Genomic DNA, 24,070 nt, shown 5'->3' on the forward strand with positions numbered 1-24,070 from the left:
AGGTATAGCGCCGCAGCCTCATCATAAAAGGTCAAGCGTAGGCGGTTTTAATGCAAGTGATCGCATTTGCTTTGAGATACCTCGAGTGCGAAGGAAAATTTGGAGTCTTAACTTGAGAAGTTGGCATTGGAGCCATGCAGGTCGATATAGACTGCGCCTTGCATGTTTTAGTCGACGCGCGAATCAACTCCCACCCTTTGCTGTCTGTCAGGCCACATGACGTGTCATGAAAATGGTACACTGAAATCATTATTGTGATACACCTTGAGCCACTTTCATGACTTACCAAGACCTGTATGGGCTTGCTCCGCGTCAACAAGACTATGGTTTCGTCACAGAATTGAGGACAATGCAACTTGTTTCACTAACATGCCTCATCATGTCTAAAACATCGATATCATGTCTCATATCAAGAAATTCCCATGCATTTATTAGGCCTTGATTGCTGCCATATAATGAATCACAACAACAACAACGATTGGGACAGCCAAGGAACTGCATCATGGCGCAGCCAACGTACCGAATTGTGAACATTGGGGTCATAGGTGGCTTCGGCATGGTTGCTAATGACGACATCCCCAGTGGCGCACTGATACTGCAAGAAAACCCTCTACTTGTCGTGGACACACAGATTCTCAACAGAAACTGGAACGGCGGTGCCACATTCTTCAACGATGAGCGGGATTCAAGAACACAGAGAGTACGGTCAGCGTTGAGGTCGCAACCCAGGAACCATCGACACGCTTTCAGAGATCTTGCTAACGGAATCACCCCTCCGGGAACGAATCAAACGATACGAGATGTCAACATTGTCGAAACAAATGCTTGGAACTTCGAAAACCCCACTGTAAACAACAATACCTGGCTAGCCGTTGGTAACGACTTCAGCCGAGTCAATCATTCGTGTATGCCGAATGCCCGTATTACTGACGTCTGCACAGTAGCCCCCAACCTAGGCCAAATGAGACTGTTAGCCACCCGGGATATTGACGCCGACGCGGAGATTCTGGTAGAGTATGCTCAAGACGGCGTGTGGCTACAGCCCCGCAATGTCAGGAGGGCTATTCTCCAGCAACACTGGCACTTTCATTGTCTGTGCAATGCTTGCCACAGCAATTATTCCACCTTTTTCGATGCGAAATGGGAATATGCTAACGTGCTGAGGGCCGAGATTTATTTCCAGCTTCCTGCACCCCAGCAAACCTTCATAGTGTCGCATCGAATCGAAGCTGCGGAGCAGTACATCGACATCTTGAAAAAGGGTGGCTTTGGAGATCGGAGACTTGTGCAAGCGTAAGATCTACCATTGCAAACTTATGATGATCTTTTAGACTGACTACTTTGACAGATATATTAGACTTGCTGAACTCTACATGCTGGCTGCGAAGTACACTGATGCACACGCTGCTGGTGTAAGTGGCCTAACGATTGAGGGATCTCATTACGACAACGACGACAATAGTAGGGCCCTGGGGTTGATATTGGCTCAGAGTAGAGCTTTGGGTTCTTGGACGTGACTCGACATGCAGCAGTCTGCTATTGAACTTAGAATTTGGCTCAAAGGTTCGAGTGACACACTCTCAGCAAGGTGAGAACGACTTAGGTGCGGCGGTTGCATGCGTTTTGCTTGTCACTAGTATGTTCATTTCGTTATTCTTTGGCGCGAAATCTCTTTTGTAATGAATAAACTCTATTTAGTTTTCCAAACAAAAGGGGGAGGGGCGCATATGGTTATTAAATCTATCTCGGCGATGACGGCTGTGAGTAGCACTGCACCTCTATACGAGTTTTGTTCAAGAATAGGAAAGGCGTTGAACAAGTCTGCGGTGCAATAAAAAATACGGATGAAATTGCATCTTGATATTGTACGTCGTCGAGCCTTATATTAAGCTAATGTCTCTAGTAAACCGTCTCCTGAAGTGTATCATATCATCAACCGCTCAGCGTCGTCGACTCCGACTGCGGCTCCTACTCCTCGTCCTTGCACGCTTCCTCCTATCCCTTTCATCTCTACCCCTATTTCGACTCCTACTCCGACTCTTCTCCCTCGGCTTCCGGTCTCGATCACGATCCTTGTCATCGCTAGTAGTAGCGCCACCAGGTTGGTAGCAGTCTGACTCCTGACGCCTATTGCCCAGCCTCTCCCTGCCGCCATCCCAGCGATCGTAATCCCGAGACCTGTAACTCCTCGCGCGGTCACGACTGTCCTCACGTTTACGAGGCCGACTATCATCGCGCTTGCGGTCTCGGCTATCATCGCGTTTGCGAACACTGCCAGCAGCGCCAGCACCACTCGCACCACCAGGTACGTATCTGTCGATATTCTCTGGACTCCTCGAACGTGAGCGATGACGACGGCGTGGTGGTGGTGAGCGATCACGGATGCGCCGGCTCCCTCGAGAACGGGAGCGTGAGCGAGAGCGGTTTTTACGACGCTCTTCTCTTGGTGGTGATGGACTGCGAGTCCCGAGGCGCGATTTGCGGCGGCTGATGTGCGTTTCGCGAGAACGACTTCGGCTGCCACGGCGTGAGGGTTTCTCGTCGCGGTCAACTCGGTCACGGCGCCTGCTGTCAGCGCGGGGTCTATATGAGTGCTTGTCATCGTCTCGTCTCGATCTGCGATCATCTTCACGTATAGATGAGCGCCTCTCGAAACGGCTCCCGCGAGAAGGTGAACGGCTTCGACTGCGTTTCCTTATGCTGACGCTTCGGGCAATACTGCGTGACCGGGATCGACCACGCGATTTGTCGCCTCTAGATGGAAGTTCAGGTGGCTGATCCCATCGAAACTTGCCCAGCGTCTCGCCAGACTTCTCTGCTGGCGGAGGGTCGTCCATGGCCGCATCCTCATCCTTTACGACTGCGGTGGGTGTTGATGGCTCCTTGCTGGGCGATCTGTGTGCGGGTGATGCAGATTTGCTGCCTAGCTTCGCAAGCCTAACAGCGGCTGGGTCTCGTGGAACAAGTGATTTGGGAGGGTGGGCTTTGCGCATTGGAGGCTCAAGGGATTCGGACCGTTCGAGTGCAGGTCGTTGGCGGGATTTCTTCATCTGCTCGCTCTCCTGCAAAAGCAGCTGCAACGCTAGATTGTCGTCCACTTTGATGTCTTCGGGTTTGATAGATTTGGTGCGCTCTTGCGACCTATTTCTACTTCTGCTCCTGCTCCTTCGCCTGCTTCTATCTCGGCCGCGACGATCCCTGGCACGGTCAGGAGTCCTGGAACGTGCACGACTACCTCGATGCCGCCCTTCACGGTCTCGCTCAAGCTCTTCCTTTATGCGCCGCTCTCGTGCAGCATCAGCTTCGCGGATTTTCTTGAGGCGGGCTTCTCGGCTATTGTCGTGTTCCTCCCTCTCCTTCTTGAGACGCAAGCGCTCCTCTTCCCTTTCTTTTTCGACGCGATCCCGGTCTTTACGGCGGCGCTCCTCTTCTTCTTTATCGCGCTCCTCGCGCTCCTTGCGCCTCCGCTCCTTGTCTTCTTGCCGAGCCTTCTCGCGGGCCTCGTCTTCTTCCTTTTCACGTCGTTTGCGCTCCTCCTTCTTGGCCCTCTCTTCCCGCTCCCTCTCGCGCTCTTGCTCCAGCTCCTTTTCTCTGATGGACTCTCGCTCCTGTCTCCGGGCGTCTGCCTCCCGTGCCCACTCTTCTTCACTCTTGCTTCCTCGCTTCTCTTCCTCCGCAGCTACTTCAGCACCGATTTCTAGGGCTCGGTATTCCCGCATCTTAGGCAAGCCTTGGGTCTCGATCAACTGGTCTAGCAGGGTACTGACGGTAGTCATGATGTTGCCATAGATGTCGCTGCGTTCGCCAGCGCCCTCAATGAGTGTGGTGGCCATTTTGGGGTCTCTAGATAAGAGCGAGGGGTTGCGGTCAGTCTCGCGATCGACTAAGTCCTTCAAGGCGGTAACGAGTTCGTCTTTGGCAGGCTACAGTGCAACAGATTAGCATATGGATCTTGTGCGATATGAGACGTTGTACTTACGCCTGCGACGTATTGAGCCATAAGCTCTTTGCGAATACTATCATATTGACCCTTCTTGCGGAAGGTATGGACTAGGCTGTCGATGGCCGACCGCTTGGACTGCGAAAGGGGGAGTTCCGAGGGCCTTAATTTCTTGCGCATATTCACAGGTCCTTCGCCTTCGAGCGCACGCTTGCGGGTTACCTCGGCCATGGGTGAGGGTTGTTGTTGTTGTTGTGAGCAATGATTGCGGTGGTGGTTGAGGACGCTCGCGCACGTCGCCCTGCGGATTTATGCAGGGGACGCAGGGGTGAGACAGATGGAATTGAAGCGAATGACGTAAGAACAGTTGCAAGCCACTGCTACAGCTCACATTACGCGAGCAAGTGAAGGATAGCTCATGGGCTGGTTGGGGAGTCGTGGCACTGGGCGAGACCGCGAGTGATGGTGCTGGCGCAAAGGCAAGGTAAAGTAAGGGAAGTACGAGGTCGGACGTCGCTTCCGCATCCGCGGTGAAGGGCTTGGCATCATCGGAGCTCGCTCTGAACCCAGGAACAACGACGAGAACGCGACCTCACAACACGACGAGCCGCCCCTGCCATCATTGCACCGTTGCATTGCAGTCTTCTCCCGAAACGAATCCACACACGGACCCAATTAGTCACAATGGTTCACAAGGTGCTGTTCTGGAGCGGGCTCGGTATTTCTCTCACCATCTCCGTATACCCACCGAGCCATCCTGCTAACCACTGTTGTTTCCAATAGGCATTGCTGCGCGAGTATGGCAGCTCGGCATTGAAATGCGCCCGCTCTTCAACAAAGAATCACTCTGGGTCTACCCCATCTATGCCGGCATTGGCGGCAGCTTCGGCTACTGGCTCATGGGCGTTGAGCAGCGACAATTCCGGTTCCTGGCCGACCGACGAGACTCACTACTCGAGAAGCGAGCACGGAGGAAGGAACGCGAGGAGGCTGCTGCTGGGGCCTCATAGGGAGCCATACCCAGGGAGGGACACGAGTGCGACGGGCACGTGAAGGACATACAATCAATTCTTCTGGGCTTCGGACGGCCCATCATCACAATTGCACTGGAGCTGGAACCCGCTATACTCTCCATGCGACGCGCTGGGTAGGAGCAAAGACAACAATGGCGGGGATGATAGGGACGAACGAGGCATCGCTGATGGCACTCTTTGATTTCAACGAGCTGAGGGCTCACAATGTACAAACTCCTCGATCTAAAACATCCTACAAATATAAAACACTCGTCTATGCATTTTTGCGAATGAACATGAAAATGCGAGATGTTGCCAATTGCGGTCGCGCGTGATAACCCTAGCGAATTAGGAAGGCTTAGTGCATGACTCTTACTTCGCTATTTCGAGCTTGCAGAGTTGCCTCACCTAATGCCACGAACATGACACTCTGTTACGATCAACATGTCGTGACTTAAAGCTCCCGCGACCCTTGTGGTCCACATTCCTCTATCACCTCACCAACGTCATCATGTCTTCTAATGCCGAGGCCTTCCTAACGCTCAATAGCGGCACGTCAACGCCCACATTGCAGATGAGCAACGGGAGCTTCAAGACAAAGGGCATCGTGGTCTTCTCGGGCGGCAGCGCTGCGAATCATCTGGTTGATGTGTTCAAGACAGTCAGAGAGGACAAAAGGTGCCCGTTGAGCTATGTTATTCCTATCAGTGATAATGGTGGGAGCTCGTCCGAGCTAATACGGGTCTTTGGCGGACCAGGTACATATGCAACATTGAAACAACGAACAACTAGCTAACTTAGAACAGGCATTGGCGATGTTCGAAGTTCGTCCTCATTCCCCCATACTCAACAAAATATCAATTGATCACTCCCAGGTCGTCTCGTGCGTCTCATTCCAGATGACCCGGACAATGACGAGAGCGAAAAAGCAGCTATTAAAGCCTTTTTCAATCATCGACTATCGAAAGAGCGCGCAGAAGCTCGCCAAGAATGGCTTCAAATCGTAGAAGCTGAGCATGCCCTCTGGGCGAACATCTCGACCCCAAAGAAAGAGCTCATTCGATCCATTATCAACCTCGTCGCTAGTGACATTGTAAAAAGGCGTCGACCGTCGTCGAGTTTTGACTTCTCGGGAGCAAGTATTGGGAATTTGTTTTTGACTGGGTATGTATGAGCCCTTGCCGGTCGTTCTAATTTTGTTCACTGTCAGTTGCGCTCTTTATTTGCTTCTCGTTTGCTTCATGCCGTCTATTCATGACTCCCCGTCCCGCATACTCGCTCTGAAAGTACCTTTCGGAGACATGGTATCCGTTTCTAACAACCACAGTGCCCGCCTGTTCACTGGATCATTCGAATCTGCCATCTACCTCCTCTCTAGTATCTGCTCGGTACCAAGCCACACATCTGTTCTACCCGCAATCAACACCAACTTCACGCACCACATCTCCGTTGGTCTTGCCAATGGCGACATTATCACCGGTCAAAACTCCATTTCTCATCCCTCAGTATCAACGGCCCTCGAGTTTGAAGGTGCACCATCAGAAATTGATGAAACGGAACAGCATGATCGAATCGAAGACGCGAACCTACCTGGATCTTTACCCACCCTACGGAAACAGTATATCACATTCTCCAAAGCAGATGAAGAGGAGTTACGCGCAAGAATCGAGAGGCTATGGTACATCAATCCCTACGGCCAAGAGATCCGTATCGCTGCGAACCCAATGGTCTTGAATGCTTTGAATGAGGCCCAAGCTGTGATATACAGTATTGGCTCACTTTATACATCTATTGTCCCTTCACTTATTCTCAAAGGCGTGGGAGAAGCCATCACCAGCCCTGCAATCCGCTACAAGATCCTCATTCTGAACTCGACCATTGATCGCGAGACTGGACCGTCATCTCAACCCTATTCCGCACTAGACTTCATCGCAGCTATCGCAAAGGCAGGCGAGAACTCGAAAGGCGTATTTGGGCCCACAGATAAGAGCAAGTACAAGAGCTATGTGACGCATCTCATTCATCTGCAAGGACCAGGAACGCCGGCCGTCGATAAGGAAGAGCTTAAGAGTGTGGGCATCGAGGCCATCAGAGTTTATGGAAGGAAGAATGAGGGCGAAAACTTTGTGAGATATGATGAGAGGGGTTTGACTCAAGCACTTGAAGTCACCATGGGCAAGGGGGATCCGAGAATGCCTAGTAGGCGAAATACCCTAGAGGGTCAGGTGAGGTAGAGTGTCCAGAGCGCTTCTTCCATATTTTGATTCGAACAAGTCTTCGTTTACTACATCGTAATAGGTATCTGGACGGTGAATTGGTTCAGCATTAGATGTTTCTGAGGGAAATACAGCTCTCACTTGCTTATTGGTTTATGCCTTCAGAGAGAGGGGTTACAAGCGGCTTTAACCCCTTACATAAGCGCTACTGCAGCTACGTTCTGGCCTGTATCCAAAGCTTACCCAATGATGCACCAGTCGGCTAAACATTTAACAATACTGACCGGTCGATCACAGCCGTTCATGAGATAATTATACTGTACACTAGACGTTGTCGATAGCGCTGAGGTAAGTCGGTCATCTTGACTAGCCTTATACACAGTCAGTCAGTCATCCTCTACACGATGCTATTTTCCCCCAAAGATTTTACTTAAGATACATTTTCTACAGCTGCCTCGGAGATCCTTCCAACATCCATGATGCTGTATTCCCTCCTCATACTCTTCCCCATATCTATCTTCATCTCCCGCCGCATGGTGAGACTAGTGCGCAATTACATCTCAGCGCGCAAATATGGTCTTCCCATCATCATTATCCCCGTGTCCTTCGAAGACGCATGGTGGATCGTTCTCCGACCCCTCTTCTCGTTCATTCCCCGTCTCCCCTTCAATCTTGGACACTGGTACCTTTATACCACGATGGGCTGGACAACCGAGGACGGCAACCGCAGCCTATTGAAGTACGGCGAAAACTTTGTGTTGTGTTCTCCCACGAGCAACGTACTAGTAACTTCGGAACAAGGTATTGTGGAAACGGTGTTTGGTAGTCACGGGAAGTGGGCGAAACAACAAGATCAGAGCAGGTTGTTTGCCTTTTACGGGGAGAATGTTAGCTCTACGCATGGGGATGTGTGGAGGAGGCATAGAAAGATTACGGCTTCGGCTTTTAATGAGAGCACGATGTGGAGTGTGTGGGATGAGGCGACTCGACGAGCGGGCGAGCTGAGTCTCGTAGATGCAGATGTGGAAGGAGGAAATGGGTTGACGCTAGCAATGGTTCGGAGCAAGTTTGATCTGCTGGCGATGCAGATCCTCTCCGTTGTGGGCTTTGGACAAAACACGGATTTAACAGAAAGACCGACAGGTCATCAGGAATCGTTGATGGAGTGTCTGGGCTTCATTCTCCAGCACATTATTCTCACGGTTGTTTTCAATTCGCTGAAGGCACCGGACTTCTTGCTACCGGGTTCACTGCGCCGGTTGAAAGTCTCGATCAAAAAACTTGGGCTGTACATGAAGGAATCCGTGCTGCAGCATGTGCAGTCAGCAAAATCGAAGCCTGTGCATGGTTCGAAGGCGCTTAGTCTGCTAGAGTCGATGGTCAGAGCAAACGAGGCAAGCAAGCAAGAGCAGAAGACCGGCGGACCGAGATCTTACCTGAGCGACTCTGAACTCTACGGCAACATCTTTGTGTTTAACGTCGCCGGATACGAAACGACAGCTTCATCCTTCATCTTCGCCTTGTCGTACCTAGCCGCGCATCCAGACATGCAGGACTGGGCTGTCGAGGAGATTGACCGATACTACGACCACGATGCAAACATCATACCCGATTACGCAGAGACATACCCGAAGCTCGTCCGCTGCCTTGCAATCATGCATGAAACACTGCGTCTTGCAACCCCTGCTCCAATGCTCGTTCGTTATCCATATGTACCCACTGAAGTCCTAGTCACAACGAAGACAGGCGCACGAACTGTCACCGTGGAGCCTGACACTTTGGTTGGCTTTAACACCACCGGTGCGCATCTCTCGCCGCGCTGGGGTCCTGATGCCCTTTCGTTCAATCCGAAGCGCTTTATACTCCCATCTTCTTCTGGCGAGGAAGAACTAGTGGTCCCTGAGGGACCGCTGTACGCGCCTTTTATGATGGGGCCGCGTGTGTGTCCCGGGAAGAAGTTCAGCCAGGTTGAGTTTGTGGCAGTGCTTGCAAGGGTTTTGATGGATTGGCGTGTTGAGGTCGTGAGGGGAGTGGGCGAGAGCGAGGAACATGCGAGGTTGAGGTTGATGAGTGTGGTAGAGGAGAAAAAGTTCAACGTCAGTGCGCATTTGAAGAGGCCTGAGGATGCTCGTGTAAGATTTGTAAGGCAGGGAAAGTTTGGAAAGTGAGAGGTGTCTTATGAGACGTGGGAATTTGTGATGCCAACTTCGATAAGGTTTCAGCTTCGATGTCTATCTGTAGCGTTTACTCGTAATATTTAATCTTAACACCCTTCACGATTTCCACGTCACTTTCTGCATTGTCTCCCTTTGCTGAACTTGTGGCACCCAGGTTCTATCCAAAGTTAGTCAATCCTTTTTTGTTTGCGCTTCATATCTAGTATTCCTTACCTTGATTACTCTTTGCTTCACCCACTCTCCTGCCTTCACTGGTTGTCCATCCGCACCAAGAGCCTTCTGTTCTTCGAGGCCTAAGCGATGAAGGACGGGAGATCCTTGAATCGGGATAAGATCTGTGTCGTCTTCAATTCTAACCATGTATATCACGCCCAGACGATCAATGTGCGCTTGGTCGGGGGGTGGGGCGACGACACGGTGGATACTGGATTTCAAGTATCCATCTTTAAGACAGGTGGACTTGTCAGCAAACATGTCCAGGCCTCTCAATCTCTAATATTGGATTGAAAAGTTTGGAGGAGGAACTTACTGGTGAGGAAATGCAGTGCATCTGCCAGATTCACCGTTAATGCATCCGTTTGCGGTCGTACCCATTTCCAGGTTCCATCCTTGGTCAACACCTGCAACGCAGCAACAGGCTGGCGAAACAGCAATGTCAAACTACCCATGTCGGAATGTCTGCCGTACATCAATATCCATATATTTCAGAATGATGACACGAACAACAAAACCATTCAGACTTACCCTTTCAGCCACACTCCTCCCAGCTTCTGATTCTCCTCATCACTCCGATGGTAGTACTTCATATACCTTAAGTGGTCCCCGCTCTCCTCTGAATACCGATGTCGATCCACGAAGTAATTTTCATCCTGCAGCTCGAGCGCAATGGCGAAAATGACCAGTAATTTCTGAACAATCTGCTTGTGTATTCGAGTGGAGAATTCTTCGATGGTAGTCCAATGTTCTTTTACAATGGGTGGATGCGGTCTGTTGGCATGTGCAGGGATGAATTTCGGAATGTTGTAGATTTCGAAGTTGTCTTTGACACCAGGGATCAAGTCCCGTATGCCAGCAGGCTTCCAGCCATTGTAGTCGCCTGCTTCTAGGGCTGCTCTGTATGGCGCTTTGTCCTCATTAGAAAGGGAGAGCACGGACTTTGCTAAGGCGAACTGTGTGTCAATGTCTGAGGGGGTGAGGCCGTGGTTCTTGACGTAGAAGAAGCCTGTAATCAGGATGGGTCAGTGCTTGTGTGTCGGGCAATGGAGTATTCGATGATCATGAATAGAGTGATTGGATGATAGATGCGGTTATTAGATGCTTGATCACAGTGGACACATACCAACTTCCTCAATAGCTCTCTGGAACTCTTTTGCCAATTCTTCTTTTCCCCCAGGCTGATCGAACTTGGATAGATCAAGAGTTACGAGATCAGCCCAGTCAAGTGACTCGGTTGTCTCCGGTGCCTGGTGATACGGCAGGGTTATTGTTTCCGTGGCAGTGGCCATGTTGGTGATCGATTTCAAAAACGCGTTCGTATTCTTTCGTAGTGGATAGAATTAGCCAGTAAGTGAATATTCGTGCATGCAACGGCGTTGATATTCTTAGCTTTCAAGGGAAGAGCGCCTTAGGTATGCTCCGCATGATTGGATTCTGGTCGGAAGCGACTTCCGACGATCGCGTAGTTTACGCGTGAATGGGTGAGGGGCCTGACAATTGCGCCATAGTGGATTCAGAAGTCGTAAACCCCAACATTTGTGAATCTGCCGCAGCGGCATTGCCGAAATTGAAAAGGTCAAAAATCTCATTGGTACAGGTGCGCAATCGGAGATTTGCGAGTCAATATGGGCCTAAAAAGATATTATCGTATGAATCGTATGTGCAATGGTAACATTTCGGCTAGACGTCGGGACTCACTATGAATCGCCTGTGATCGAAACGATGATGCCATTTGGGCTAGAACTCTGGACTGTTTGATTTAAACTTGTTGAAACTGCAATCATCTAATTGTACGAGTTCTGTCTCAATATAGAATAATTTGCAGACAATTCACCATGTCGGGTTCAGTAAGAGACTCAAGCAACTCAGGAGGAGCCACGGCAGCGGCAGTGGCGGAGAAGAATGGGACCTTGAGTTCGATATCAGCACCAGTCGCAGAGATACTCGGAGAAGAATCCAGGACAATTGACCCAGAGGTGGAGAGACGCGTTGTGAGGAAAATTGATCTTTTCCTGATGCCAGCGATGATGTTTGGTAAGTGAACGCACTAAACTCAGTTCAGCTCTATATTAATGTCTTATAACAGGATACGGACTCGTTTATTACGACAAGGCCATTCTTGGGAGCGCCGCTCTTTTTGGGATGACCAAAGATCTACATCTTGCGGTTGTGGACCATTCGACTACACCCCTGACGACCAACACCTCTCGACTCAGCTGGGCGACGTCTATATTCTACTTCGGTCAGCTCGCTGGATCTTACCCTATGACATACTTGTTGCAGCGATTCCGCGCAAACTACGTTCTTGGTCCCGCCGTAATGCTTTGGGCTGTCATTTGCGCCTCAACCGCCGGTGTGACCGACTGGAAAGGTCTTCTGGCGCAACGGTTCTTCCTAGGTGAGTATTCCATGATTACTAGACTGAGACAATTCGCATGCGCTTACCTGCTACTAGGCTTCACCGAGGCCATTGTTCCTACCGCGTTCATGATAACCGTAAGTGGCTATTACACACAGTCCGAGCAGGCTTTACGACAAACATGGTGGTTCTCCGGCACGGGCTGGTTCACAATCATAGGCGGTGCTATGAACTACGGTTTTGCCCAGATCAAGGGTGGATCACTCACCCCGTGGCAGTATATTTATGTGTTAGCTGGTGGCATGACGTTCTTATTCGGTATATGGTGTTTCGCACTGCCAAACTCGCCTCTAAATGCGTGGTTTCTAACACCTGAAGAGCGTATAATAGCGGTGGAGCGCTTGCGCGCCGGACAGACAGGTGTGAGAAATCAGGAGATCAAGTGGTCTCAGATCAAGGAGGGCGCTCTAGATGTCAAGGTCTGGCTCGTGGCGTTGACGATGGCTGCTGGGTAATACTCCTTTGTACAACTATGAACCTTCAGCCTACTGATACGTTACAGATATACAGTCAATGGCGCGGTCTCTGGGTTTGGACCTCTCATCGTATCAACATTCGGATATACTGCTTTACAGAGCATTCTGTTTCAGTTCCCGCTCGGTGCTATCTGCGCGGTTGGAATACCATTGACTGGATGGCTATGCTCGCGATACCGAAACATTCGCATTCCACTCTTACTCGCTTGCTGTCTTCCAGTCATCGCAGGCTTTTCCATTATCTGGAAGTCCAAATGGGGTCATCAACCTGTGGCGCCTGTAGTAGGCTACTCCATTATAGGGTTCTTTGGACCGGTTGTTGGCTTGACTGTCACTCTTGGTGCTGCAAACGTGGCAGGCGAGACGAAGAAGAGTTTTATGGCGTCTGCTGTGTTCGTCGCATACTGCGTTGGAAATATCGTTGGGCCGCAACTTGTCCGCAGTCAATCGAAAGCAAAGCACTATCCAGAATTGTGGACTGGCTTAATCATATGGTAAGAGAAGTGCCCTTCCTTCCCGATCTAAGTGGCTGATGTTGTACAAGTTATTGCATTACTATCTTATCGGCCTCTGCACTGTATACCGTCTTATACAGGGAGAACAAGCGCAGAGATCAACTTGGCTTGGACAAGGACGAGGGCGCTCGGCTTGCCTTCAAGGATCTGACTGACAAGGAAAATCTGCATTTCAGATATGCTCTGTAATGGATACAGCGGCAAGAATGCCGGTCGGCATCTGTCGGGAAAGACCCTGCAAGATTGTCAGACCTGGTACCTATGGCGGAGCCAGATCCATTCGTGGCTGATTGGAGAAGTAGTGGAAGTAGTAGTACGTGGTGGTAAATAGGTCGTTATCGGAAGGAGCGTTTAGCTTCATGCGGCTGACAACCCTATTGAATAATATCACCCGTTCCTGACTCGCTCCTGACTCGCAGAGAGTGGATACCTCATGCAAGTCTCCGCATTGCGTGATTCTGGCTTGGGCCATATGTTGTTATTTGATGTACCAGAATAAAGAATTAGAAGCTAGGGTGTGGGTGTGGGTGATACCACGTGCATATCAGTACCGTGGTACTAGTAGCGACATGAGTAAAAATCTGCGCTCATCTCCATTCCGTCTTGAATTGTTCTGACCGCTTCAAGAATATTTCTATCATTGAGCAAACTTTTACCGCACATCAGCTACCCGTAAAAAATGGGCAAGGTCAAGCGTAGGGTTGCGGTGATTGGTGCTGGTCCTGCTGGAGCCATTGTTACAGATGCGCTTGCCAAAGAGGGTGTATTTGAGACCATTCGAGTTTTTGAAAGGCGACACGTAGTTGGAGGTACTTGGTACGTGACTGCAATATCTGACCTTCGCCCGTCCTCTAATTCCCCGTGCTATAGGGTATTGACACGCAACAAGGATGAAGTTCCGCGTATCCCATCTCTTCAGGCTCTTCTTGAGGGGCGTGCGGACCTTCCTATACCCATCCCAGCTATCCTACCTTCGGAAACTGCGAAGGATGAACGTATCAACTCACACCAGTCACGGTTCTCGGATTCTGGAGCTCATGAGCATCTGCATAGCAACTTGCCACCTGAAATCATGTGTTTCTCTAATGAGCCTATTCCCACATTACTTTCGGAACGAACGCGAGCAGAGTTTGGCGAAGGAGCTCCGTTTCGGCATAGAGAAGTTATGCGAGAATGGGTGCAGGCTATCTTCAACCGAGGAGGACATGAGAACCTCGTTGAGCACGATACAACGGTCGAGCTTGCAGAGAAAAAAGGCGAAGAATGGATCCTGACAATGCGTAAATCGGAATCAGAACACCACCAGGACCGTTGGTGGCAGGAGACATTTGATGCTATAACCGTGGCTACTGGACATTACTATGTGCCGTTTGTGCCACGAATTCCCGGCCTTATCGAGTGGGAGGAGAAGTTCCCTGGAAGTATACAGCATAGTAAACACTACGTGGACGCTTCGCAATATCGTAACAAGGTGTGTGCTCTCCCTCCAGAGATGAACTAACTCAAGATGCTAACTGGGGTGAAAATTGTAGCGAGTAATCATTGTGGGCGGTTCAGTATCGGCGCTCGATGCTCTGCACGATATCCGTAAAGCATCGAAGCTGCCTATCATCTCATCCTTGCGCGAATCATCCCAAGTCTTTGGCGATGCGCCCTTCATGCATCCAGACATAATGAAACGACCCTCCATTGCCGCCTTCGACCCGGACACGGGTAGGATAACATTTGCAGACGGATCGTATGTCGATGATATTGACGTGGTGCTATTCGCAACCGGGTACGAGTTTAGCTTCCCTTTTCTGCCTCAGGTCAAGCCTAGGAATGGCCGTGTGCCGGGCTTATATCAGCACGTGTTCCTTGCGAATGATCCGAGTTTGGCACTGGTTGGCATGGTGACAGGCTCTTTTGGGCTCAGGATCTTTGAGTGGCAGGCTGTGTCTGCAGCGCGTGTCTTTGCAGGCCGAGCAAAATTGCCAACGTACGAAGAGATGAGGGCATGGGAACAACTCCGGCTCGAGGAGCGCGGCGATGGGCCTTCATTCTGGGCATTGATGCCGGATTTCGAAAGATACTTTGAAGACTTGCGAGCAATTGCTGGTGAGCCTGCTCTAGGGACTGCAGGAAGAGTGCTTCCCAGGTATGATCCGGCATGGGAAGATACTTTGTGGCGGTTTGTGGACTACCGCATCCAGCTATGGCAGAAGGAGGCTGCTAAGGCGGAAGCAACGCGTAGGCAGCAGCAGCCGTAGCAGCCTAGTCATCGGGCTCCTGAATTTGAAGGACTTAATCAGTGCGGAGGAAATAGTCATCGGATCTGAACCGCGAGTTCAGCATCTCGCGGGAATGAGTGGAGTCTTCGTTAAAGGATTTCGTTAGCTTTATCGCATCCAAGCTTGGTGGTCTGTGCATTAGCGCTCAGCTCATACGAGCGTTGACAGCATTGGGGTCCGCTATTGCGTTATCCTCCGACATCTACTAACGTTAGGTGATAGCACCCACTGTCGGCATACGGCATGTTGTAAAGGCGCCGTTCTGCAATTATCCGGCATGAAGTAGATGAATAGGTGAGCTTTAGTCCACCGAACAGACTTTATTTCCCACTACAACATCACCATCATCTTCTCACCTCGTCAAAGCCACCATGGCCGGCCGACCCGTTATCGAATACTACTTCTCTTTCATCTCACTCTGGTCTTATATTGGTAGTCGCAGTCTCCAGGCTCTCGCAAAGCAACACAATGCACAGATCATCTACAAACCCATCGACCTGATGCAGCTCTTCTCAGTCTCCGGCGGCCTTCCTGTAAAGCAGCGCTCGGTGCAGCGCCAGGCATATCGTCTGCTAGAAATGGAGCGATGGCGAAGATTGCGCGACATACCCATCGTACAGCATCCGAAATACTACCCTGCGGACCCATCACTTGCCCACAGGGTGCTTCTGGCAGCCATTGACGAATTCGGCCATGATCACGGTCCGGTGCACGAATTTACACGTCGCAGTCTTCAAACAGTCTGGGCAGATGAGTCCGATATTGCGGATCCAGCTACGATTGTAGCTGTGGCCGATGCATCTGGCCTAGAAGGTAGTCGTTTGCTGGAACGGGCCAGGGACGAGAAGGAGCTGGCAATTCAGGAAGATGCTTTGACAGAGGAAGTGGTCGCGAGGAACTATTTCGGCTTACCCATGTATGTGTACAGGAATGAGCCATTCTGGGGACAAGATAGGTTGGAAATGTTAGATGAGGTCATTCGTAGCGGGAGAGAACCAATCCGCGTAGACTAGAGGAGCGGCCATGACTTAGTGTAAATTCCACAACTAAACACCAAAAGCTTGCGCAGAGAAAATTAGCCTTCCCAGTAGAGGGACATACGAGGTATCAGCCCCAGGACTCCTTCCGAAGTCGCCGTTCTTGGGGCATTCGGAGGCCGCGATTGAAAAGGCAAACTTCAGCTGGCAATAAGGAAGTGCGCGCCCTCCAAGCTCTTGGCTCGCCGATTATTTCCAACCACTGCAGCTTTTCGGCTACATGCTAAAATCACTGGTTCGTGACTCCTGGGGCCGTATGCACTACCTCGTTTATTCAATGCAGCTGTCATGCAGGCTGTAAGACAGCATGAGCTGAAAACGCTCCCATGCAGTATTCGGCGCAAGCCACAGTTGCTTACGACATCTCATGATCTTTCCGGGTAAGCCAGTACTCCATGTTTACGTACAGTTATTCGATTCCTAGCCTTCTCAAAAGAATTGACTTCGATTGATCTCTCCTGTCTGTGCCTAGGTAATTATGGGCGCAGACTCTGAAACTCCACACCGGCGCCCCAAACTCCATAGAACACGAAGCGCAAAAAACAATCCAGCAACGGCGCTCACTATCGATCCAGTGAGATGTGCCAAGGGCTCATCGACAGACTTGAACGGCCATCTTGAAAAACGACAACAAAGTGACGCTACAGATCGTCAAGCTTGGGAAGCTAGATTTAAACAACTCGTTCAGCTAAGCGATGCGGTACTAGCGTTCCTTGCATGTGTGGTAAAGCAAGATGAAATGTCTCTCTCTTCTAGGTTGCGGTTTGAAGGCTCTCTCTCCATATCGTGAGTAAACGCATATAGTGCCAATATTATAGAGGATTGATGATGATCAGAACCAGCCAGTCAACGCTAGAGTCAGCTGCCGAAGAACCGTCATTATTGACCTGGGGAAAGGTCCGCCGCCAGCTGGACAGAGTATTTCGCACTCTATCCACATGGAGAAAAGACCTCAATGACGACTATGCCCATGTGGATGACGAGCGACTCTTTATCGAGGATGTGGATAGCGCTTTGCTTCCGTTGCTGAGACTGGCGCGTCATATCCTTCTCATCGTAGATATGGATCATCCAAACTGGAAAGCCCAGGACATAGAGATCAGAAAGCCTGCAGAGAAGCTTCGGACTTGCATGAAATCAATTAAACGAGCTCCTTCCCGCAAATCTTCAGTCTCGCTAGCGTCAAATGAGCTTCTGGATACGAAGATAAATTCTGGCAGTCCCCTGGTCGCAAAGTTTCCCAGCGATAAAACTGACTATTTCAAAGAGTCAAAGATGTTGGTCGCGAATTTGAAGCAAGAGTCTGAGCCGTTGCAGCTTACATTGCGTAGACATGACTGGGTACTGCAGGCTGTCAAAAGTCGGGAGGAAGAAGATGTAGAGTTAGTTCACAAAAGTGTTGCGGCAAGAACATGATCTTGTATACTATATAATAAAAACTATTTGGCTTACTGGGAGATCTGCAACTCTGGTAATGGTGGTTCTTAGCCGTCGATATCTTTCTATCTATCTAGATAGATAGAGATACCATGTTAATCTGAGAATAACACAGCTTGAACAAAGGACCTGGCTTCGAGAATTGCGGGAATAATGTATGTACATTTTCTCAAATGTCTTTGATACATACATTTCTGGCTACACGCAAATGAAACCAAAAGAGGGCTCCAACTAAGTCATTCGGACGGTTTCCTCTCGTATCTCTGCAGCGGCTCCTCTCCTAATTTCAATAGCCGTATCACACGCTGATAGAAGTACTCCTGCATACTCTTGTCGTATATGCTACCGCTGCCTTGCACATCACCGCGTTTGAACTGAAGGCAGAACCTTATGACTGTGGCATATTCGTTTCCCATCTCCTGTACTACATCTTCATTACATCTCTCTTTGATATGCTCTTCACTGTAACCTTCTGGAAGGTGTTCCATGAGCGCCAACTCGAGAAGGATTACACCGAGGTTGTACAGAATCTCTTGGCTGCGATGAACTTCATCCGAACGATAAGAAGATGGTTCTGACTTAAGAATCGCCTTTTGTTCTTGAAGGCAGATTCCCAGGTGTGTTTTGAGCCCCTTGTGTGGAATGAGTAACATGATGTTCCTCGATTTCAAACTTGTCAAGTCCCAGATAGTGGCATCGAACTTTAACACAGCCTCTGCGATGAGCCTCGCGACGCGGAAGCGAATTAGCGGGCGGAGGTAAGGTTGCATAATCCAATCCGACAAGGCAATTGGGTATGATCCGCCCCATCGTGGAAGCTGCTGCACGTGGATACTCGTTCCTATTCGAAATCTAAAGTTCATGCCGGTCTCAAGGCTGGCTACGCAGAACATCGGCCGCTCTACCATTTGGCCTGGTTCGATAGGGGCGTCGACAACGTTTGACGTCTTGCTTGCGGTCGTGACATCGATCATCGAGTCTGCCTGTATCCAAACAAGGTCGTCATCATTCTCACCAGACTTTGTGAATGCAAGATGGAACCGAAGTCGTTGTCGTTCATCTTCCGGAATCGATTTAACCTCATCCAAGTTTATGTAGACCTGATGGGTTGTATGATCGTCGCAAAGTCTGCAAAGCTGCTGACAGAGGATCGCAGAAGCGATACGACATGCAGCTAGCTCCTCCAATTCCTTTACCTCTGCCGGCTTTAAGCTGTATGGCTGCTGACTAGGCGACTCAGCGAGCAGTAGACTCTTGTAATAATTATTCATGTGAGTCTGGAAATCCATTAAGCAATTCCCGGCCCCCTCAATCATATCAATGCATCTAATCCTATTCTCTTCGTTTAGGAATCCTAACTTGGGCAACTAGACGTGGAAAGTCCGTTGTTAGCTCTAAGCTGGAGAGGTCTGGTGCGGTTCAATTGCCTGGAGTGAGACTTACCAGAATCTTCCGCAGTTCGATACTCATCGTTTCTGATTGCTTGCGCGCACCTTCCAAAGTCTCCAGCAAATGCTCGACTGGTTCACGGCTAGTTCGCTCGCCTTTCTGAATAAGCTCGAGAGCATTGCCAAAGACCAAAAGATCTTGCGGGGAAAGTATCGCAGTCGACTTTCGGCGATCTATGCTCCAAAGCAATAGATCTTCTAACTCTTCGTCCATGAAGGCGCCCTTGATGAGTTCGCTTGCATCTCTCTGATGCGTACGTATTGTCAGAAGAATCTGCTTAAGTTTATTTATAATCTTGCGTGTCCTTAAGCTGAACTTTCGCAGCATATCGGAGATACTCATTGGCGAGTCAGGCGATTCATCACGCGTGGCCGTGTAGACCAGACGGTCGTCTCGTTGTGGCGGATTCGGTCGTTGAAGTAAGAGTTCTCGCCCTGAATGATGCCTTTAGTCTTCAATTATCGCAAGAAGTACAAAAGAGAAGCTGGGCCTCACTTACAGAATGTTCCAGACCCGAAGAACTGATAGTTCACGCCTTTATTGACTGTCTTACCATTTTGCGTATGGTCATCAACACCATTTACTTGCAAACCGCGCCCACGCGCGACATTTCTAGAGTTTGTATGCTGGTTGATATTGGTCTTCTTGCTACTTCTGGGTCGTATAGTTGGACTTGCGTACGGAGCGGAGACGTCTCTAAATCTCCTGTTGGATTGGCCTTTGGCAAGTTTTCTTCGAGCTCTTGGGGAGGCCATTGTCCGCCTCGAATCAACAGATAATAGACGTTTTGCGAGTAGTCTAGATATGGAGGAACGAGTATGCAACCAGCAAGGACAATCGCCATGGACTCTCTCACGCGAGGGATAGGATGCAAGCCAAATCATTGGAGCAGAGATGAGCCCAGCTGACAGGATATGTCAGCTCATGCATCAAACTCCGAAATTGCTCTAACAAAAAAGCACCCATGCACGCTTTGCTTGCTTAGCGTAGATTGGCACGGCAGAGAATTTATAATACTGCCAGGGTAGACGCCGGTGAACGAGTGAGCTTGCTAGACAATTCATCCGAAAAACAGACTTTCGCTTATAAGCACCTCATGAGGTACACTAATTACCATTTTCCATATCCGGTGTCCAGTGGTAAGGGAGACCACAGCCTTGATGCAGTGATGCACACCTTAGATACTGCCACTCAATGCATGTCTTACACCCCGCTTTGAATGTCTTTGTCGGCATAGCCATTGCCTGGACCTTGCAATAAAATAGGTGCATTCTATTTGTCCAGTCTTATCTGCAGCCAATGGCCTCAGATATGAAGATAGCCGTCGTAGGTGCTCCGGTACCGCCTTTTCAAAGCCCAGGGTGTCTACGAGCTGAGCTTCCTGCTGGTGCAAAGATATAATGCATTGAGAATGACTGCTACCGATCGAAGATGACTCCGACAGCAAGCAGCAACAACAACCGTTATCTCGATTTACCATCGTATACCATCAAATCGCCTAAAATGGTGTGTTTCCAAGCTACATCCAGTTTGCAAGGCTTTTCTAATACGCTTGAGCATAGCCAATCGAAGTCGTCGAGGCCGAACTGGTAGTTGAGGGCAATTTAGTCGAGGGTCAAGCCTTCCAGCTCAATGCGCCAGTTGGAGTAACGGGCTATGTGGTTATGAAGAAGACACACATCACCGGGAACACAGCTCGTGACTCTGGCAAGCAAGCCAACTTCCCTCAGGCTGCTGAAACTATCAAGGAAGTCTTGGGTAAGGATGCAGAGATTGCCAATACCACCGATAAATTGAAGGCAAAGAACGACAAGAAGACGCAGGGGAACAAATAAAACGGAGTAATTGAGGGCATTCATAAAGGACATGACTCAATGGATACCTGTTTGCTGCCAGAATAACGCAATCCCAATACAATCTCGTCTTTGCATTGCCTGTTATTTCATGTTTGCTGCCCGATGTTCCAACAAGCTCTTGAAGACATCCATAGAAATAGCATGGTTTACCTGCGTACTTCTTCCTACAGACTTGTTATCGCGGATCTCCAGATAACTCACTTCCATCCAACCCTCTCGTCCAACGGGGCCGTTGATTTGGATAGCTTGGTCCTCGGTCAGGTTATTCAGAACTATTCGAGTGCCATCAAGTACTTGGGCATCATCGTCTGCTGCAGGAAGCAACGCCATGTCCGCATCATCAAGAGCTATGATGCCATTTTCTTTGTTTGTCATTAGCGTGTTTTTCATGATCCGCATTCGAGATAGCATTGCCTACCTTGCGGATTGCGAGAGCGCACGAACTCGACCATCTCTAGTTTTCTTGCATCTCCGAAAACTTCCTGGAGCAATTTGTCGATCCTTTGCACCGCCTCCATGTCAACAGCCATCTTGCTATCCAGTGTCTTTGTCAAGCCAACATGTGCAACCTGGAGACGTAGTGCCAAATGCTCGTGCGACCGACTTATCTGATCAATAACTGTGGACAGCTTCTCTTCCTCTTCTGACCCACTCACTAGCTGGTGGACGTACTGATGTGCCGCACCGCGACTTTTTGAGAGCTCCTTGAGCAGCGCGATGAGATTCTTTGTGACTTTCTCCATCTCGACTAGCTCAGAAGTGACGGCAGCGGTTTGCAAGGCATCTTCGTCCCTCACGAGTTTTATAGACGTCTCGATCTTTTCTAGCTCTTGGGAGTGGTTGAGAAGAGATTGAGAGAGGTCTGTTTGGCGCTGATATGCTTTGCGAAGCCTACCGATGAGTGCGATTCCCGTTTCGATGAAGCCTATTACTCCTGATGCAACCTCAAGGCCCGACTAGATAATAAAGATTAGTTATCGCCTGTAACTCGTCTAAGCATTGCGGATAACTCACCATTTTTTGGAGTTTTATTGACTGGTCGATGCAAAAATACTATCGGTTGATTGAAGAGGTGTAAGAGGTGCAACTTGCAGTTATATTATACCCCTCATATAGAGCTGCTCTGGTTCAGCCTTGCCTCTGGTTATCTGCCCACGTACCACTGCATGGGCAGTGCAGAGCTAACACCATTACCCTGGCCTGCTTGCACCTGAAATGCTAATCGTAGACAACCACAGCATCTTACCGGTCGAGCCGACATCGCACATCCGGAAATACCGCAGGCAGAGCATTATCCTTCACATCGGCAATCAATGCTACTCGTTAGCCAATCAAGGATAGACACACCAACAGCTGGATAAGCGAACCCAAATCTTTTCAGCCCACCAGTTCTTCGCGTACGATCTACAATCAGGCGACCTTACATGAGCTCCAAGAATGCGGTTAACCTCGCCGTTTCGGGTATGCGGCTTTCAGCTCATGCGCCGCCCCCAAGTTGGATAGCGAGTAATTCCCTCATCTGCCGAATGTGTGGCAGCACGAAGGCTGAGGTGCTCAGCCTTGGCGAATTTGCGCAGCGCGCCGTCAATGTCAGCCTTGACGGACTGAGCGTACCTTGGTACAACCATGTGTGAAGGCTGTAAGATGGAATGAGGTTAGGCTGAGTCTCGTTCAAGAGCTGAGAGGTAATGTTCTCTCTTTTCTCCTTCATATCCATACTACTGCAGTAGAATTCCGGTGAACAGGCATTTATTCGGACCTACATGGCACTATTCAGGCTGGCAATTTTCTCTTGAGGAATTGGCATACCACAACTCATGCTGCCATCCACCATTGCAACAAACTACCACGATCATCGTCAAGCTCGACCTGAAGGACACAAACCCCCAACATCAGGGCACTGTGCGCAGATTTTGACCCCCAGAGGCTGACACAGCGCAAAGATTCTCTTACCTTCGTGCAAAGACGCACGCAAAATCATACAGGACCTTAGCATGCGAGAGTCAGAGCAATGCGTCGATGGCAATAAAACCCTTCGAAGCATGGCGTTCTATCGGACGACTGGACTTCATTTCGACCTAACAGAAGAGAAATCCTGGTTCCCTAACAGTCCTGCTGTCTCTTCGACTGGATCCCCATGGTGCTTAGTCAAACTTCAACAATTGTTCTCCCTAGATATTTTTGTTGCCGGAAAGCAATCGGGATAGCTTATTGTCCAAAGTCAGGTACGAATGTCAAGAGATATAGACAACCGATCTAGGATCATTTGGTTCGACTTCTGGATCTTTTGAAGGCAGGCTCCCTATCGTCGCAGGGTGGTTATGGGCTTAGGTGCCAAATATTCGCCGACCCTATTCACCACCAGGAAAGTGTGAGGTGCGTAAAACTCCAATTCGCTTCTGTTGTGGTATATATCTATTATCTCCAAAAGCTAGATATTAGTCTTCTGTTTCGACAGCTTCTAATTTCTCAGTATGTCTCTGCCTGAATTACTAGAAGCTGATAGAAGAGCATCCGAGCCAGTAGCCTTCTCTTGTATCACAGGCGAGTTTAAGCTCAAGACGTATCTCTGGGCCCAAAAGCAAACGGGTGAAATGTGGGCTTCCGGGTCTGAGAGATTGTGCTCAGCTCTTACTGCGTGTCGAATATTGTTTCGTCCTTTGTCGGTACGTTTTACGACGTTTACACGGTAGTCATCCTCCTTGACGCGGCTGGTGCTTTTATGATCTTTCTGTTTACATAGCTTGTGCTCGACCTGGTACTTTGCAAACCCTCGTGTGCTAATTTCTGAGGCTCTGCATGGAGTCGTTAGTCGAATTAGCTGCTACTGTGCAGGTGTAGGTAGTGGGCATAGAATTAACCACACGAACTGTGTATGTTTTCTGTCAATTGGTATGAAGTAAAGACAGGCTCTTGTGGTGGCGTTCTTAGTGAACCCTGGCGATAAAGCTCGGCGATTATCTGTTGATCTTGGCTTCCACTAGTGCCTATACAAAGATTGCTTGCTCTCGGGTCAAGTATCACGATGCTTGAGGGCGCCTCCTTGACT

At 49.6% G+C, this 24,070-nt stretch overlaps 12 protein-coding genes across 12 annotated transcripts; 8 read left to right on the forward strand and 4 right to left on the reverse strand.

Moving 5' to 3' along the window:
* Positions 1-502: 502 nt before the first annotated feature.
* K460DRAFT_402597 (SET domain-containing protein) lies at positions 503-1,495 on the forward strand (the record flags this gene model as incomplete). The annotated part of the gene is made up of 3 exons (XM_040936544.1): positions 503-1,293; positions 1,349-1,412; positions 1,466-1,495. 3 exons carry the CDS (start codon positions 503-505, stop codon positions 1,493-1,495), a joined length of 885 nt encoding a protein of 294 aa, XP_040789796.1.
* A 329-nt stretch (positions 1,496-1,824) lies between these two features.
* K460DRAFT_414020 (uncharacterized protein) lies at positions 1,825-4,431 on the reverse strand. Its single transcript, XM_040937650.1, has 2 exons — positions 3,980-4,431; positions 1,825-3,923 (listed from the first exon to the last, which is right to left on the reverse strand). Exons 1-2 carry the CDS (start codon positions 4,169-4,171, stop codon positions 1,941-1,943), a joined length of 2,175 nt encoding a protein of 724 aa, XP_040789797.1. The 5' UTR covers positions 4,172-4,431; the 3' UTR covers positions 1,825-1,940.
* A 175-nt stretch (positions 4,432-4,606) lies between these two features.
* Positions 4,607-5,233, forward strand: K460DRAFT_414021 (uncharacterized protein). Its single transcript, XM_040937651.1, has 2 exons — positions 4,607-4,658; positions 4,724-5,233. Exons 1-2 carry the CDS (start codon positions 4,625-4,627, stop codon positions 4,948-4,950), a joined length of 261 nt encoding a protein of 86 aa, XP_040789798.1. The 5' UTR covers positions 4,607-4,624; the 3' UTR covers positions 4,951-5,233.
* A 231-nt stretch (positions 5,234-5,464) lies between these two features.
* On the forward strand, positions 5,465-7,187 carry K460DRAFT_402600 (UPF0052-domain-containing protein; the record flags this gene model as incomplete). Its single annotated transcript, XM_040936545.1, has 4 exons — positions 5,465-5,711; positions 5,760-5,777; positions 5,829-6,117; positions 6,281-7,187. 4 exons carry the CDS (start codon positions 5,465-5,467, stop codon positions 7,185-7,187), a joined length of 1,461 nt encoding a protein of 486 aa, XP_040789799.1.
* Positions 7,188-7,365: 178 nt separating this feature from the next.
* K460DRAFT_55730 (putative cytochrome P450) lies at positions 7,366-9,443 on the forward strand. The gene is made up of 2 exons (XM_040938516.1): positions 7,366-7,517; positions 7,620-9,443. Exon 2 carries the CDS (start codon positions 7,646-7,648, stop codon positions 9,335-9,337), a length of 1,692 nt encoding a protein of 563 aa, XP_040789800.1. The 5' UTR covers positions 7,366-7,517; positions 7,620-7,645; the 3' UTR covers positions 9,338-9,443.
* Positions 9,414-10,851, reverse strand: K460DRAFT_374342 (putative 1-aminocyclopropane-1-carboxylate oxidase; the record flags this gene model as incomplete). The annotated part of the gene is made up of 5 exons (XM_040934650.1): positions 9,414-9,503; positions 9,560-9,789; positions 9,876-10,024; positions 10,091-10,568; positions 10,686-10,851. 5 exons carry the CDS (start codon positions 10,849-10,851, stop codon positions 9,414-9,416), a joined length of 1,113 nt encoding a protein of 370 aa, XP_040789801.1.
* Positions 10,852-11,397: 546 nt separating this feature from the next.
* K460DRAFT_425893 (putative MFS transporter) lies at positions 11,398-13,548 on the forward strand (the record flags this gene model as incomplete). Its single annotated transcript, XM_040938236.1, has 5 exons — positions 11,398-11,596; positions 11,649-11,960; positions 12,018-12,432; positions 12,484-12,951; positions 13,002-13,548. 5 exons carry the CDS (start codon positions 11,398-11,400, stop codon positions 13,159-13,161), a joined length of 1,554 nt encoding a protein of 517 aa, XP_040789802.1. The 3' UTR covers positions 13,162-13,548.
* Positions 13,549-13,651: 103 nt separating this feature from the next.
* K460DRAFT_374344 (thiol-specific monooxygenase) lies at positions 13,652-15,221 on the forward strand (the record flags this gene model as incomplete). Its single annotated transcript, XM_040934651.1, has 3 exons — positions 13,652-13,788; positions 13,843-14,443; positions 14,505-15,221. The coding sequence occupies 3 exons, from the start codon at positions 13,652-13,654 to the stop codon at positions 15,219-15,221; spliced, it is 1,455 nt and encodes a 484-aa protein (XP_040789803.1).
* A 224-nt stretch (positions 15,222-15,445) lies between these two features.
* On the forward strand, positions 15,446-16,309 carry K460DRAFT_363343 (HCCA isomerase/glutathione S-transferase kappa). The gene has a single exon (XM_040932795.1). The coding sequence runs from the start codon at positions 15,614-15,616 to the stop codon at positions 16,253-16,255; it is 642 nt and encodes a 213-aa protein (XP_040789804.1). The 5' UTR covers positions 15,446-15,613; the 3' UTR covers positions 16,256-16,309.
* Positions 16,310-16,460: 151 nt separating this feature from the next.
* Positions 16,461-17,773, forward strand: K460DRAFT_55767 (uncharacterized protein). Its single transcript, XM_040938517.1, has 3 exons — positions 16,461-16,659; positions 16,752-17,065; positions 17,116-17,773. Exons 2-3 carry the CDS (start codon positions 16,758-16,760, stop codon positions 17,693-17,695), a joined length of 888 nt encoding a protein of 295 aa, XP_040789805.1. The 5' UTR covers positions 16,461-16,659; positions 16,752-16,757; the 3' UTR covers positions 17,696-17,773.
* Positions 17,774-17,952: 179 nt separating this feature from the next.
* Positions 17,953-19,920, reverse strand: K460DRAFT_352406 (uncharacterized protein; the record flags this gene model as incomplete). Its single annotated transcript, XM_040931651.1, has 3 exons — positions 17,953-19,083; positions 19,160-19,599; positions 19,665-19,920. 3 exons carry the CDS (start codon positions 19,918-19,920, stop codon positions 17,953-17,955), a joined length of 1,827 nt encoding a protein of 608 aa, XP_040789806.1.
* A 1,011-nt stretch (positions 19,921-20,931) lies between these two features.
* K460DRAFT_306212 (uncharacterized protein) lies at positions 20,932-22,246 on the reverse strand. The gene is made up of 3 exons (XM_040930028.1): positions 22,036-22,246; positions 21,440-21,977; positions 20,932-21,383 (listed from the first exon to the last, which is right to left on the reverse strand). Exons 1-3 carry the CDS (start codon positions 22,036-22,038, stop codon positions 21,103-21,105), a joined length of 822 nt encoding a protein of 273 aa, XP_040789807.1. The 5' UTR covers positions 22,039-22,246; the 3' UTR covers positions 20,932-21,102.
* Between the last annotated feature and the right edge of the window lie 1,824 nt (positions 22,247-24,070).

This window comes from Cucurbitaria berberidis, assembly GCF_010015615.1.
Source record: "Cucurbitaria berberidis CBS 394.84 unplaced genomic scaffold K460scaffold_2, whole genome shotgun sequence".
Classification (NCBI taxonomy): Eukaryota; Fungi; Ascomycota; class Dothideomycetes; order Pleosporales; family Cucurbitariaceae; genus Cucurbitaria; species Cucurbitaria berberidis.